We start from the raw sequence: 12,111 nt of genomic DNA, 5'->3' as shown, positions 1-12,111 counted from the left end.
GACAATTTTTGTGTCACACGTAAAAAAGAGAAAATTTAGTGTTAAAATAGGCTTTTCATGAGACATATTTTTGTCTGTTTTACACAAGACATATAAAATGTCGGATTTTCATGAAACTTGGCTTGCACACATAGAGTGATGAGATGTATGCGTCAAATTTGTGTTCGGAATTTTTTGACATTTTCAAATATATTTTCCAATGGCAGTAGCATAGGTCCCATCTTCAAGCACTAATTTGTATCATGCCATCCATAATCCCTTCACCTGCCGCTGCTTATATTAATTAACAAAATGACTAATCAGCCAACAAATGACGCAGCCCCTGCTATATGTAGCAGTACGTTGGACATCCCAAATATAAGAACATGTCATCACTACGCACAAAAAACATAGCATCTTCAATCACCTTTCATATACGAAATATTCTGATGTTCTCGTTGATAACAAGCATAAATGTTTGCATTCCCTTCTGGTAATGAGATTCAAAGGTAGCCTCCTATCTATAATCAACAATCCAGATCAGTAACCACACTACAATAGTAGTTATAAAAATATTAGAAGATACATTGCAAAACACTACAGTTATGGTCAATCTTTGTCCCGAGGCCGCCATACAAGGTAGCCATGCATGCTTACATAGCAAACTTAGATCTACAGAATTGAGTAATTCAAGAGGAACCCAATGAAGAGAAGCACAGCTGACATAGCAAAGCAAATCAGTGCCGAGAACTCAAGGATCCTTATGGAAATGATCGCACTACCGCTCGGCCAGTCAAGGGGCACATTAGCAGAGATATCCGGCCGCCACTGAAGGATCATCCACACGCACAAGCAGGATAGAAGCCCTGACAAGGTACAGGAGTACATGATTCCTCTGTACCAGTAACTAGCAAGTACCATCTCGTTCTCAAATGCAAACATGAACGCTAACAGAGCCACTGCTGCAGTGAGAAAGGTGACTGTTGATCTGCGTGATGTTACCTTGTCGATGAGCACCATACATCTGGCGTGATCAAAATTACCAGTGGTGAGCCACACAAGTGATGCAATAAACTCCGGCATGCAAACCAGTGGCATGACCTCCACCATCATCCATTCTGTAGCCATCATGTGCACTGCTATCATAAAAACCACAATGAAGATCCTGTGAATAAGCTGCTGTCCCTGCGCCACACATTGATTGGCTCTGATGGGCAGCGCGGCAATCATCACGGCCAGTGCACCAAGCGCGGAACTCAGGAAGAGGAGGGAGTGAGAGAAGAGGAAATTGTCACTTTGTTGTCCATTGGTCACTTGTGCACAGGCAAGCTGGATTAGCTGCAAACAATACGACAGTAGTACCGTGGGTAGCAGCATCCTCCAAGCTTGCCCGCTGCCACTCCCCTGGTTAGCAGCAGTTCCATTGTTGTTTCTATGCTGAAGTCTTCCCTTGACCCAGAAATTGCCCCACAAAACACCGATGAAAACGAGTATGATAGCCGGGATCACAGCTATTTGGATGTAGTTTGTACTGATCATAAGCAACAATGCATAAGCTACCAGTACTGCAAAACTAGTGCCGACAGGGTGCAGCAGCTGTAAACCAAACAAATTTAGAGGTGTGAGATTATGGGCGATGGCAATACTACTGGGGCTTCTAGCTGGATTGGTGCTACTTTATTAACTGTGGAATTGCTTGGCCAAATAACACATGTACCAAACACTAACATTAGAATTTCCCTGGTTCTCGTGCAAGATATTGCATGTTTCAATAGCCTAACTTATACTGAAGGCATGACCATGGTTCATTAAGTCAAAAAAAAAAAACTTTCACTAATATAATAGCACAAACTAGTATGGCCTAGTTAAATGCAGTTCAGAGCTTTCAAATCTAAATTGTTTCCGATTTTTGTGAGAACCATGCAAGATAAAACAACCCTTCAAACATTAACTCAGTTATTTAGGGTTTTGTACCTTTGAAGTTTCAAGTGAATGAAAAATAATCATATGAACATTTGGGATGCTATTGACTGGGGACCCATAAAATTAATAAAAAAATATCGCCAAAGAGAACAACTCAGCCTTGAAATAGTTAATCATCCATACCTGGTTTATGGGAAACTGTGAAACCATGCTCTCCACCTTGTTCAGTTCACAAATTATTTCATGTAAGGTAGGCCTATTATATTCCTCAGCGTCCGTGCATCTTAGAGCTATTGCGGCGCACATCCTCGCCCGTGGGCAATCCACATCTATGAATCCATCCCACTGCAAATTAAGTTTACATTAAGTAATATTGGCAGCACTTGAGCATATATATTAGAACATAAAAGGAAAAATATGCAACGCTACATATGTATTGCAGGCACATTTGGTATGGCAGGATTTAACTGACAACTAGAGATAGTTTTTTAGTAAAATATATGCATAGCACATAGCTAGTACAAAAAATTGCAATAAGAAGCTGCTGGGAAGTACGCACATTCATCGATCACACGATTGAGGATTTTCATCCTTTGGTTACTATGTACTCATGGTTCAGCCGACAGAGATCAAGCAACCCATAACCACGCGCAAGTACTCATGGTGCCTCAGGTTTCGGACTGAAGTTTCTGTATTTTCTTTTACTAAAGGCGAAATCCCAATTTCTGCTAAAAATAACCACCGAGATCGCTACACACCCTCCAAAAAGCAGAACGAAAAGCAAATCAAGACCAAACAGAACGAGAACACAAACTGGCACAGCCCATGCCTAACCCACCTAACTTCAAAATCAAGCTGGCCAATAGCAGACTGATGCTGGTTTATGTGATTTAAGCCACTGCTAAAACATGATAAAATGTTCTTTTACTGAGCAATCACTATATCGAATCTGGGCAAACAAGACAAAAAGCTCAGACACCACCGAAGGTTTCCCGCCCAATTTGTGCACATTGAAGAGTTTATGAGCTTGAAGGAACAAAGCTGTAACATCATAGAGATGAGGCAGAATAGTAGTGTTACATTGCCAATATTTATCGCAACTGAATTCGAAACATGTTACTGCCATACTGACCCAGACATACATAAACAAGCCTTGAAAACTTAGCCTTGAGAATTGGCACATTCGTGTTGCAGGAGCTCGTATACTACCAGGGCGCCTAGCAGCATAACAAACCTCTATCTCCCCTAATAATAATAAAGCAGCGACTGCTTCTGGTCGTACGTCGCTGTACATTTTGCAAAAAAGTCCTTGCACTTTCGTGAAATCAACCCGCGGTCCAACTTAAGTGGGAGCAGAATAACGTTTCGTGTTTTGCATAAAACGCCCTGAAGTTTCAGTTAATCAACCCGCAGTCCTATTTTAAGTCGGAATAGAGAACTCTTTGATTTATTCAGAAAACCCCCTAAGATTACGGTTAATTAAGCCACCGTCCGTCTAGAAAATAACCTATTTTTTATATAGATTCAAAAAAAAATTCAAATATTCATATCTTTTAAACGGTAACTCCAATTTTAGAATGTTATATATGAAAATTGATTAGAAAAATGTGTGCAATATGAATACAATGTTATTTTTACCCGTTAACCATTTTTAAATGTTATTTAGGGACAGATTCAAATGCTATAAAAATATTCATATCTTTTAAACCATAACAACAATTTTAACATGTTATATATGAAAATTGTTTAGGAAAATATATGTAGAATCTGAATATGATGTTGTTTCACATGTTAATAATTTTTAAAATGTTGTTTAGGATGAAACGTTAATCAGTAGTGGATGATCCGTCTTTTTTTTGTACCGGTGCCGATTCAAATTAAAAATAAACACCTTAACAAAAACAAATTGGAGACAAAAGAAACCATCTATAACCATGCATGTCCATTGGCGAAAGTGGGAAGAGGGATAAATGGCAAGACAGATAAAATGCCATGTTGAAATAAATAAAGGATGCACCTATTGGGGTCTTGAGTCATGGTTATTGTGTTAGGGTCGTGTGGTATTTTTTTCCTCCCGTCGGGCTTTTTTGCTAGTCTAAAGAAAAGAAGAAAAAACTGGTGGTGTTGGTAGCAAGAACCAACACACAAGGTGCAGTCTGCCATCCCAGTACAAAAACGAGTAAATCAAAGAAATAAAAAACCTTTGCCACCTCTAATTCATGCATCTTACAGATTTGCCAATACACAATTACATAAAACCTTAAGTTTCAGTCTATCATCTTGCCCATATGATTTACTTTGAAAATATGAGGATCTAAGAGTGGTGGAGATTGACTGGAATAAAAAAGATTTTTCAGTTGCCTGTGCAAAACTCCATCTACTTCTTTTAGGTAAACATCAGTTTTTATCCAATAAAAAGATCCATGCAACTATTTTTCTTCTTATGTACTCCCTCTGTTCCTAAATATAAGTATTTGTAGAGATTCCACTATGGACTACATGCAAAGCAAAATGAGTGAATCTATACTATAAAGTGCATCTATATACATCCGTACATGGTTCATAGTGAAATCTCTACAAAGACTTATATTTAGGAACGGAGGGAGTAGCACATATCCTCTCTTGGTTTTCAATATTGCATAATAGTAGTTCCAGTTCATGCAAATGCCCATCATATATGAAGTAACTGTTGTCCATGAGGAATAGCTTAACGTACTTCATTATAATTAATACACTGGTTGGCATTAAACTTGTATTCCTAATTAAAATGAAAATAAATTGTAGAGAAAAAGACAAACCTGAATCATAAAGAAAATCAACATATGTGAATGGACATTTTGGCCATTATACATCTAACATCAGAAGAAACTAAGTAGTGAAATGCTTAGTTCTAACCGGGTCCAGATTGCACCCTGTATTTTTTTTTTCTCTTCACAAACTTCAGAAAGACATGAACTCTAAAAAAAGCATGCTAATACATGTATACTTTCAAACTATGGTGCAAAAATATAATTGCATGCAATCCTACGCGATAGAATCAAATTTTGTGGAATAGCATACGGGCCACTAGCCCGAATGCATGGATTTTTTTTTATGTGGGACGCATGTAAATCATATTCTCACATCAAGTTCTGCAAGTGTACATGGTATATGATGACTAGTATTCTTGAATGTTTTGAAAAATCACAACTTCTCTAATTTATAAGAGAGAGATTTTAAGGTGCAAATCGCCTTGAGCATGCAAATGCCACTTTATGTGTATGTAACTACAGGAAAGATGCAGGTTCTACAAATAATGTATGAAAAAGAGTAGTCTTTGCACATCCCTTCCTTGGAGTGAACTTGATAGGCACACTAGGATTGAGTTTATTCAGGACAGCTTTTGCAGGAAAGTGTGCATTAAAACTTTTATACCTTTTTACCATTAATTAATATATGAAACCTTATAATGGTCAGATGCTAATTCTTTTCAATACAATGAAACGCAAAAGTCTTTTGCGTTTTCTCAAACAAAAGCTAATGTTATCACTATATGCCAGAAAAAATCATTTCAGAATATAATATTTCACTCAGATATTCAGCAAAAGTAGTGGTTAAAATTGTGCAATGGAGATTCTGCAAAGTAGATAAACGTATATATTTCCATATAATGAGATTGTGCAATGGAGATGAATACATTTTTCCATAAATTTAACAATGGTTCTTACATTCTCAAGACTTGACATACTGTTCCCAGTTAACAGTTTTATGATAATAATTCCCAGAGCATATGTGTCTGACTTGAATGATCTTTGTTCTTCAAATACAATATCTGGCCCAGGAGATTGCCTGCACGCATCAATGTGACAGTTAATTTGAAGTATCATTGCACAAAGCCAATATAACAAATAGAGATGTCAACATGCCAGCGTAGCTTACAGTTTTCCAGGTATGTGATGAGTGGACATTTCGGATTGTCCCTGATCTACTAATCTTGACAAACAAAAATCTGTAATTTTTGGTTCCATCTGAGCATCCAACATAACATTTTCAGGTTTCAGGTCAAGGTGGCTAATTCTTTTGTCATGAAGATAGTGCAATCCGTCACAAGTTCCTCTGATCATTTGGTAGCGTGCAGGCCAATCGTCTTCATGATTCTCTGCAAAAGCAAGCAATTGATCATTCAGTCTCTGTAGCATAATCTTTATTCATGTCCACGTGAGTTTTGCATCACAAATTAACTAATCTATGAAAAGAGAGCAGTGGTCATCTATTTTTTCAGCCTCCCCGTCTCTACGGCTACCCAACCTTACCCACCCCAATGCTCGTACCGATAAATACTGTAGTTGCTATTTTTTTTGTCGTGCTCCCTAAATAAGGCATAGAACCCAAAACAGGCAAATAAGTAGCAAATCAACTTTAACTCAGAAAAAAGCACGAGCTTTCAACTTGAAATTTCAAATTTTCAGGCCAAACTTTGGACCTTCAACTCACATGGTATTTTTAATTTCAAAGTTTGGCCTTGTTTACTTGGGTTGTGGCTTATTGAAAAGCAATTGTGGGGAAACTGTTGTCCACTGTTCCTGTGGCAAACACAAAGAGTCATCTAGAACAATGGTTATCAGAGTTCTGCATGTGAGTGAAAAGGTTTGAAATGTCCTTACAAGTCTGAGAGTCTATTTATATACCGATTTGATGGGAACTTCCATTTTTATGCCATTTTACATCAGAAAAACCATTTATTGAGCTAAATTAGAGTAAATGGTCGGTTTCTGGATGATCTGCCATGCACTAATACAGAAATGTATGCTAGTAGCGAGGGCAGCCAATCATGTAGTTATCTTCTGTATTTGTTAGTGAAGTCTCCTATGTTCCTCCATGTCTTCCAAAGTGTTTAAGCCTACCTTCGCACACCTCCGTTATACTTTGGGGAGCATCCACACCAGATAAATACATAGTGCAACAGTAGAGTAGGCGCCTTCCCCTATATCCAATGTTAATATCTCTACTATCTATAAATTTAGGAGTATACGTCTCTTTCTCTATTCCCTCAACAAGTCAACAAAAAATTATGTTGCATACTAAGTAAGTTAAGACAATAGTTGTAAGTTCATCCTTTCGTTTGGACATTTCTTATTACTACAGTTGTAGTGCGTCATCTTATACAAGTCAGCCTGATTCCGGCGTGCAACACCAGTGGACCCTAGACAATTTATAGTTTGCACGGTTCACAGATAACCTCCTGGTTAACCGACCTAGGCCCACCCGTCAGTGATTTGTGAAGGCCACCTCACTCCTTTTTTTGCCCATGTGTGTGTGACATCACTTGGTTGGGCAGCCCCTCAATCAAAAGGTCTCTTCATCCTCGGCGCGTATCCATAATGTCACCTCCTCAACCTCAAATCTACATGAGGGGGTTTATCCCCAAACCAGTACTACCAGAGCTGTAGCACCATAGCTATCCCTAGCTACCCAGGTTAACAGAGCCAGCTCGCATCGTTCATCCCCACAACTACCTTTTTTCGAGATAAGGGATGTATACCCGAAACAGAAGAAGTGGCATGACAGAGTCAAAAAAATTCTGGGTATGATAGGCTATTTAGACAAAATGTTTATTTACCGTGCAGGAAATTATTCTGTGTGGCACGGGAAGTAAGGCTAGAGAGGTAATAGTGAGGCAATAGAATAATTGTTGAATTTAGTTGTACAACAAAGTTCAAAGTTGGATTATGTCCTAAAAATAAGAAATAATGACATTGCACAGCAATACTTAAGAAAAAAATAACAGCAAAAACATGAGGCGGTACTTGTTTTTATAGTGAGTGCAGACGGAGAAATGAAGTTGTAAGCCCTCCATACCTTCTTCGAGATAATGCAGAATGTTACCATTAGGAACATATTCAAAGCAGAGCAGCATTTTATGGCCCTTGTTCACTCGGTAGAACTGAAGCAGCTCTTGTTGTGTTACTGTGCAATAGCCTAGAAGTCTTACGATGTTCTTGTGGTTTGCCTTCTTTAAGCACTCGAGGAATTTGTCATCAGGCAAAACATGCAGATTAGAAAGCTCCTTGACCGCAACCTTGGTTCTTCTTCTTCTTCTTCCGCCGGAACCGCTAGCAGCTCGCAGAAATCCCTGTTACACGCATAGCATCGGCACTGGCATGAGCAGTTTGCTCCACTTGGGCAGATAATTGAAGGGGGGGAAAGCTATATATTCATGAGGCAATCAAGAAGAAGAAACCATACCATGTAAACAGATCCAGACCTGCCATGACCAATTTTATACTGAAATTCATGTGTAATAGATTTCAGGAATCCAAATGATAGCTTGATGGGCTCTGCACTTGCATCACAGAACACATGCTGCAGGGCTCGCAGCTCAGTTGCTCTATCATCCATTCTGCAATACATAAACATAGGCTCTCGGGTGAGGACCAACTCCAGTGCAAAACATAAGGAAAACATAGGTTGGCAGCGCCAGCGCGGAACATAAATTTCAGAAGATAATACACAAACCTAGAAGACTGGTTGGTTAATTGCATATTCGAAAAGCATTCAACAGATTCACAAAAGAAAGAAAAAAATCAACAGAGATATGGACCGAGCACTACTTTTTTTCTTTTCTTTTCTTTTTCTTTTTTTTTGATGAGGAAACGAATCGAGCACCACTAACCTGGAAGAAGTGCAGGGATGCTAGCTTGCGTAAGTTGAAGAGAGAATTTGGATCGACTCCCAGGCTGAGATTGCACTCGAGCGAACACGAATCAGTGAGTGAAGTGAGGGGTGGCAGCAAAGAAGAAGAGATTAACAGCGCCAAACAGAGTACCTGGGCTCGAGCGATGGTTGCGCGGGTGCGTGGGAGGCGGAGGAGAAGGATGGAGACGGTGGAGCCGAAGGAAGTGGGCTAGGGTTTGGGCGGCGCCATCGCCGCCGACCAGATCTGTTCTGGCGAGAGGAGGGCGAAGCGGAGTGGATAGGAAGCGGTGCCTACCCACGGTGGACTGTACTAGTCCAAACCTGGCCAAACGTGCCGTGACGGGCCGGGCCTCCCCCCCCTCCCCCCCCAGGCCCAGACACGCCCCTTTACACATCAGGCCGGCACGGTTGGCCCGCTAAGCATGGTTTTCCTGAAATCTATATATACTCTTTTTTTTACGATGAAAAAGGAGTTTTGTTTTAGTATTTCAAAAATTGATAGAGTTACAGTCGTCGTGGAGAGACAAAAGATCCTCGACACATGACGGTCCTAGATGTATCCACATAGCCATGATACACTCTATGCGACTATAATTTGCCAAGCGGTCGGCACCCCTATTATGCTCCCTACTTAATTTCCGGGGAATAAACTCCCCGTTCCTCATCAACGCCTTAATTCAACAAACCTCTCACCAACATTGCCTGCTGTAAGGAAGCACGGAAAAATAACAAATACTCATCCGTGAAAAGTAGGCGTGAAATAACCGATGATCTTCGACAAATCTTAATCCCTTCCAATCCTTCCTTGGCCATGGGCTTACTAAATAGAGCAGATAATACCCAAGCCTATATTTCCGGGGGCATTTTCGCTCTAAGGTTTACCCACTTGGTTGAAAGTAACTTGTGGGCATTTTCTTCCTTGACACGTGTATTACTTCGGGATATAGGGGGGTAAAAACCAGTGTGTGGCTGTGTGCTATTGATTCAATTTTTTTGAACTTCATTGCTTCATCGTTGTGTAGCCGCCGTGTAGCTCTAGTGTTTGCTTTTCTTTTGGGTGTCGTTCTGTCATGGAAGCAGCTAGAGCATGCAGCTTTTTAATCTTTTTGATCGCCGTTCTAGCGTGTAGGCTGTTTGAGCATGGGGCTTTTCTATCTTCCTTCCTTTTGTATGTGCCGCTCTAGCGTGCAATGCCTTGGGTTTATGTGGCAGAAAAAATGTACGTGGGTGTTTGCATGGCATGAGAAGAACGTATGTCGGGGTGTGCGTCTGCGTGTAAGTACGAGGCGAGAGAAGTACGTTGTCATTTCAGCTGTGCATGCATGTGGTCTAGTGTGGACATGTCGTGTATCTGAGTGGACGACCAATCGGAACTGCCGGCAGCGGTGATCAGGCGATTCGCGAGCGGTTGCATATGCATGGGCCAACATGTGTTGTCCCTTGCTGCTGCCGCCGCATTACTGTGCGTCCCATGTGATTGGCTATGTTTGTTTGGCGGTCTTCTTTGGATGGATCCCTACATGGCCGGTGGTCATGTGCTTCATCTGGTCAAAGATAATGCGGACATGCCGTCTCATGCTAGTTAGATGTTAATCGTACTATTCGATTTGTTCATCTTCCCATCGTTTCCTTCTTCCATATCTCTTCTTCTCGATGTCTCCGCTCTCGATGATCGTGGTGGTTCCGGAAGACTTCGGTCGAATCCTCCACCGCCAGCATCTATAAAAAGCTCTCCTTTCTCTTCTCCGTGGCCATCGTCTCTCGCTTTCACTCCGTTTGCCGCCTCGCAGGGCGTCCGCCTGTGAAGGAGGTGGTGCACGGAGGAAGATGAATAAGGAGGCGGGTGTGTGCGGGGGTGAGGGACTGTGGCGGAAGTGCACCAGGCTGTGGGAAGCCCAAGCTTTAAGGACGTCTCGCCACTGGCGATGAGCAAGGAGGAGACACAACGGCGTCACTGTCGTGCGCTCCGCGGCTCGCGCCAGGAAGCGACGGAAGTGCTTCAGGATCTTGTGCGCCGCTCCTTCTGCTACGACATCCAGCGTGCGCAACGCGTTGACGGCGAGGGCGGGTCTTCTTGGCATCCTGGTGTGCGTGCATGCCGTGGTTCCCCTTGGTGCCGGCGAGGATTGGGCTGCTGGTTTTGCGTCGTCGAAACGGAGAGGAAGCGGTTGATCTTGAGCGCAGCTAAGCGGCGCGGGACCGAGTGGAGCAGGAGCTGGCTGTGGTCGGGCGAGTTCGGCTGCTGCGGATGAGCAGTTGCAGCTGCTCGACGGAAATCATTAGCTTGGCGGAATATTGTTCTACTTTCTTAATCCCCACGCCACGCATGCGACCTTGCTCTTCGCCCTTCTCTCCATGTAACGGTGACGGAGCCATTTCCTTCCTTGGTTAGGCGAGGGCGCGAGGCCAGCCAGGTCACAGCAGCACGCGGACGAGGGCACGTGGCGCGACAGTGCTATCTCCGGTCTTCTACCCCGAAACGACGGAGGAGGAGGCTCTCAACGATTCATGAAGGGGTGGCGCGCGATGACTTGAGGGAGGCATGCGAGCTGCTCGCATCCTGGCACAACGCACGCGGATGGTGCAGGAGTTTGCGCCACTGATCTGTCCCTTTTCCTTTACGGCTTTCCTTCTGTTCTTGCATCTGTGTTAAAACTTTCTGCCAAGTTATTGTTGATATGATCACACTTGATGGCACCGTTAAATCCTGACCTGTACCACAATAGAGAATGATAGGTGTTCAACCATGGACCAAACTCACTGCATGCTGCTTTTGTCTTATCAAGATGATATGAATGTGTTTGTTTGGTGTAAGATCTTGCTGCTGGCCACATTCTCCCAAATTCTTCCCCTCTGAATTTTCTGATCAAATTCATCCACATATGGCCAAAGCACTCCATCTACTCACAATGAGGAAAAACATTCTTCACTGCATTTTCTAGCCCTTTACATGCATCTGTGTGTACTGCCAAAGGTGACACTGACCCTATGCATCTTTTCAACTGCATCATGAACCATGTCCATGAAACCTCTGTCTCTGACTGAAACAAACCAATAGCAATAGGGAACATCCAGTTGTGTCCATCTAAAGCATTGCATGCTGCCAATTCACCATTCCATTTGCCTGTCAAAAAAGATGAGTCTATGCTCAAATATGGACGGCACTCTGCTTTGAAGCCATCTATGCAAGGCTTTAAAGCCATAAAGAACTTGGAGAAAAGAACTCTACCATCCTCTATTACCTCAGTATCTATCTCCACAACACTGCTAGATGACCTCTTTTCCACCTCTGCTTTGAAGTTATAAAGCATCCTAAAAGTATTTGCCCAATCACCATATAATTCTTTCATTGCCCTCTGTTTTGCTTTCCACACTGTGGAATACTTCACCTTAATGGGGTACTACTTTTTCAAGTCTACTTTAAGTTTCTTTGTTGTAGTGTTTGGTTTCTTGGCTAAAATTGGAGTGATCTTTTCTGCAATCCAAAGTTGTGATGTCATGGTTGATACTCTCTGTGGACTTGTAATACAAGTA

General features: G+C 42.0%; 1 protein-coding gene across 2 annotated transcripts; it reads right to left on the bottom strand.

Moving 5' to 3' along the window:
- Nucleotides 1–390: 390 nt before the first annotated feature.
- Nucleotides 391–8,863, bottom strand: LOC123140073 (putative receptor protein kinase ZmPK1). 2 transcript variants are annotated; one of them, XM_044559800.1, is made up of 9 exons: nucleotides 8,708–8,863; nucleotides 8,555–8,618; nucleotides 8,128–8,281; nucleotides 7,741–8,014; nucleotides 5,821–6,040; nucleotides 5,610–5,730; nucleotides 2,086–2,247; nucleotides 982–1,575; nucleotides 391–845 (listed from the first exon to the last, which is right to left on the bottom strand). In XM_044559800.1, exons 3-9 carry the CDS (start codon nucleotides 8,278–8,280, stop codon nucleotides 816–818), a joined length of 1,554 nt encoding a protein of 517 aa, XP_044415735.1. In that variant the 5' UTR covers nucleotide 8,281; nucleotides 8,555–8,618; nucleotides 8,708–8,863; the 3' UTR covers nucleotides 391–815. The 2 variants fall into 2 exon arrangements, with proteins under 2 accessions (XP_044415735.1, XP_044415734.1); XM_044559799.1 differs by having other exon boundaries at nucleotides 391–1,575.
- Between the last annotated feature and the right edge of the window lie 3,248 nt (nucleotides 8,864–12,111).

The sequence above is a fragment of the Triticum aestivum genome, chromosome 6B, assembly GCF_018294505.1.
Source record: "Triticum aestivum cultivar Chinese Spring chromosome 6B, IWGSC CS RefSeq v2.1, whole genome shotgun sequence".
Lineage (NCBI taxonomy): Eukaryota > Viridiplantae > Streptophyta > Magnoliopsida > Poales > Poaceae > Triticum > Triticum aestivum.
This window is presented reverse-complemented; position numbering and strand designations above follow the sequence as displayed.

What these genes read in the sequence shown, in the direction of transcription:
- LOC123140073 (XM_044559799.1), bottom strand. Translation starts at nt 8,280, where the DNA reads ATGGATGATAGAGCAACTGAGCTGCGAGCCCTGCAGCATGTGTTCTGT. An exon ending in GTATGTCAAGTCTTGAGAAT is followed by an intron (nt 2,248 to 5,609) that starts GTAAGAACCATT and finishes CTTAATTTGCAG; the next exon opens with TGGGATGGATTCATAGATGT. An exon ending in CACAGTTTCCCATAAACCAG is followed by an intron (nt 1,576 to 2,085) that starts GTATGGATGATT and finishes TTTGGTTTACAG; the next exon opens with CTGCTGCACCCTGTCGGCAC.